We start from the raw sequence: 2,499 nt of genomic DNA, 5'->3' as shown, positions 1-2,499 counted from the left end.
TAGAAAAAGAGCCTGCTGTAAATGAATAGTGTTCAATAGAGAAGTCTGTGGAAGCAGTGTAACGGAAGTAACTATAATCTATGCCCTTTGAAAATGCCATGAAAAGATTTTCAGTGGCAGATGTATAGTCTCTTTTTTCATAGGAGAGCAGAGAAAAAAGGACTGTTACCTGCACTCTTGAAGTTACATCCTTTTCATAATGGAAGTGGATCTTTTTCACTCATTCGGATAGAATTTACACTAAATTTTGGCATCAGTGGATGCAAAAGGGTTCTGTCACAGATTTTAGAGATTGTACCACAGATTTGTACCATAGTAGTCATAGTTTTGTTCATCAGAAAAAGAGATATGTGTAGCTTTGAGGATACACGACTCTAATTTCCTAACATCTGAAAGTATTTTTAAGAAACCAGTATTGCCACTGAAAGTTTGAACCTTTAAACTCTGAATTATATTTTAGATGGGAAATTGTTACCGGATGATGTTACACACTATGTTGTCCCGGACTGCAAGGTTGTTCAAGATTACCTTGAGATTCTTGAGTTTCCAGAGCTGAAAGGTATTATTTTCATGCAAACAGCATGTCAAGCTGTGCAGCATCAGAAAGGACGCAGGTACTTTTACAGAATTTTTAATTTAGATTGATGTAAAAATACTAACTTTATAAAATGTGTATTTAAGCATGGTAACCCACAGTCAGCAAATACACTGTGCTTGATTTGTTCTGGGGTCTTTCGAGTGTCATAATGTGATTTTACAGAAGGAAGAGAACTGTGATCCTTTGTGATCCATGGACATAAACACCTGTCATAGTTTTTAATTGATAGGAGTGACAAAATAAGTTCCTGAATGCTTATGATGTTTTATGGGGCTCACTGGAAAACCAGTATGTTTAAAAATCAGAAGCGTTCATAATGGAAATTTAAGAAGTTTGCTTACAGATTATGGTTTAGATTTTATCATCAGTGATATAATTTAATGAGTGCATTTCTTTGTGCATGAAAGTACTTTTCCTTGAGGATTTCAGCTGTGTTTTCATCTGGAGTTAAAATAGCACTATCAAAAGAAAGCACAAGACTACATTTGTCTTTTTCATCTTCCAGACAGTACAACAAGTTACGAAACCTAGTAAAGGATGCCCGTCATGACTGCATTGTGTTTGCGAATGAATTCCACCAGCATTCTTATTTGCCAAGAGAGAAGGGAGAATCCATGGAGAAATGGCAGACAAGGTTTGTTTCAACTTACATAGTACTACATCGGACAACATCATGATACTGTACTTAGGAATATTAGCGTGCGTTGGGTATATAAGAGTTCATACTCTTGCTCTGCTTAGGTCTGGAACAGTTCACAATAATTGAAAGTCTAGATTGTCCTTTTGTGATTAAGAAAGTGTCAACATTGTTTTCTTAGGAAAATAGACAAAAAATTACTTAAACACAATAATGCTAAAAAAAAGAAGTGATTTCATTGTGAAGTTACAGAGTAATTTTAAAGAATGCTTTAGCATAATAAATAGATCACACACATCTTATTGGACTGTTAAAAGTAGTGTTTGATAGCCTGCAGCCACCAGAGCATTGCAGTCCTGACAGTTGCTTTTTACAAACTTTGACTCAGAGGAACAATATGTTGTATCGAAGCTAGGGCACAAGTGGATGTATTGGGGAGGAAACATTTTATTTTACTCTTTTTTTTTTTTGGGTGCTTATATATGGCACATAAAAATAATTTGCACATAAAAGGCTTATGTAGCTTGGTGTATATATCTCAAGAGTATGCGTGTTAAACCCAAATATTGTTTATGCAAAGCCTGCAGATGTCTTGCAAGTAGCAATTGAGACATGCCAGAAATGTTATTTCAAACTTTGCTTTTCTAGGAGTATTTACAATGCAGCAGCCTGGTATTACAATCACTGCTTGGGTCAGATGCCAGTTGTTATGGTAACAGAAGATGAAGATGCTATCGGGCAGTACGGAAATGAAACAGAAGGAGTGTTTGTGATCTCCTTCAAGGTAACATGCGAGAAAAATAGAAGGTGTTTTCCTTTATGCTGCATCAAAATGATGAAGCAAGTACGTTAAAGCCTAATGTATAGTGCAAATAATTTTGGAGTTTGTTTAAGAAAACGATGATGCCAACTGATGTCTTCATTTATCAAAGAAAGCAAAGATGTCAGTCATAGGAATGTTATGAAAAGTTGTGACAGTGAGCAAACCAGACATGTCAAAATAAAACCAGCAGCTGTAAAGATAGAGGTCATCTTTCTTACGAGCCCTTTTCATTGTTTTCCTTGTTCTTAAAGAATTTGGCCTTGATGAACAATGATCAGTTACCTCAGCCAGCTACAGCTGTAGTGCAATTGGTCCATAACCAGCTGTAGCCAAAATATCCATCAGCATTATTCTGCCAGTTTACTTTAGCCTTGACTAAGGATACAGTGATGCATGAGAAGAGAATTCAGTCTTCTTTTAGTTGCTGATCTCTGATACTGC

General features: G+C 36.0%; 1 protein-coding gene across 1 annotated transcript in view; it reads left to right on the top strand.

Moving 5' to 3' along the window:
- The first annotated feature begins 465 nt into the window (after positions 1-465).
- DIS3L (DIS3 like exosome 3'-5' exoribonuclease) overlaps positions 466-2,499 on the top strand; it is an 11,245-nt gene continuing 9,211 nt past the window's right edge. Inside the window, exons 1-3 of the mRNA XM_010192410.1 lie at positions 466-614; positions 1,104-1,232; positions 1,884-2,019. Of these exons, the coding sequence (XP_010190712.1) occupies positions 571-614; positions 1,104-1,232; positions 1,884-2,019 (309 nt within the window). The 5' untranslated portion in view covers positions 466-570. The remainder of the gene's footprint in view (positions 615-1,103; positions 1,233-1,883; positions 2,020-2,499) is intronic.

Source organism: Mesitornis unicolor, unplaced genomic scaffold (assembly GCF_000695765.1).
Source record: "Mesitornis unicolor isolate BGI_N332 unplaced genomic scaffold, ASM69576v1 scaffold19189, whole genome shotgun sequence".
In the NCBI taxonomy this organism is placed as follows: domain Eukaryota; kingdom Metazoa; phylum Chordata; class Aves; order Mesitornithiformes; family Mesitornithidae; genus Mesitornis; species Mesitornis unicolor.
The sequence above is the reverse complement of the archived record's forward strand: the minus strand, read 5'-3'. Positions and strand labels throughout refer to the sequence as shown.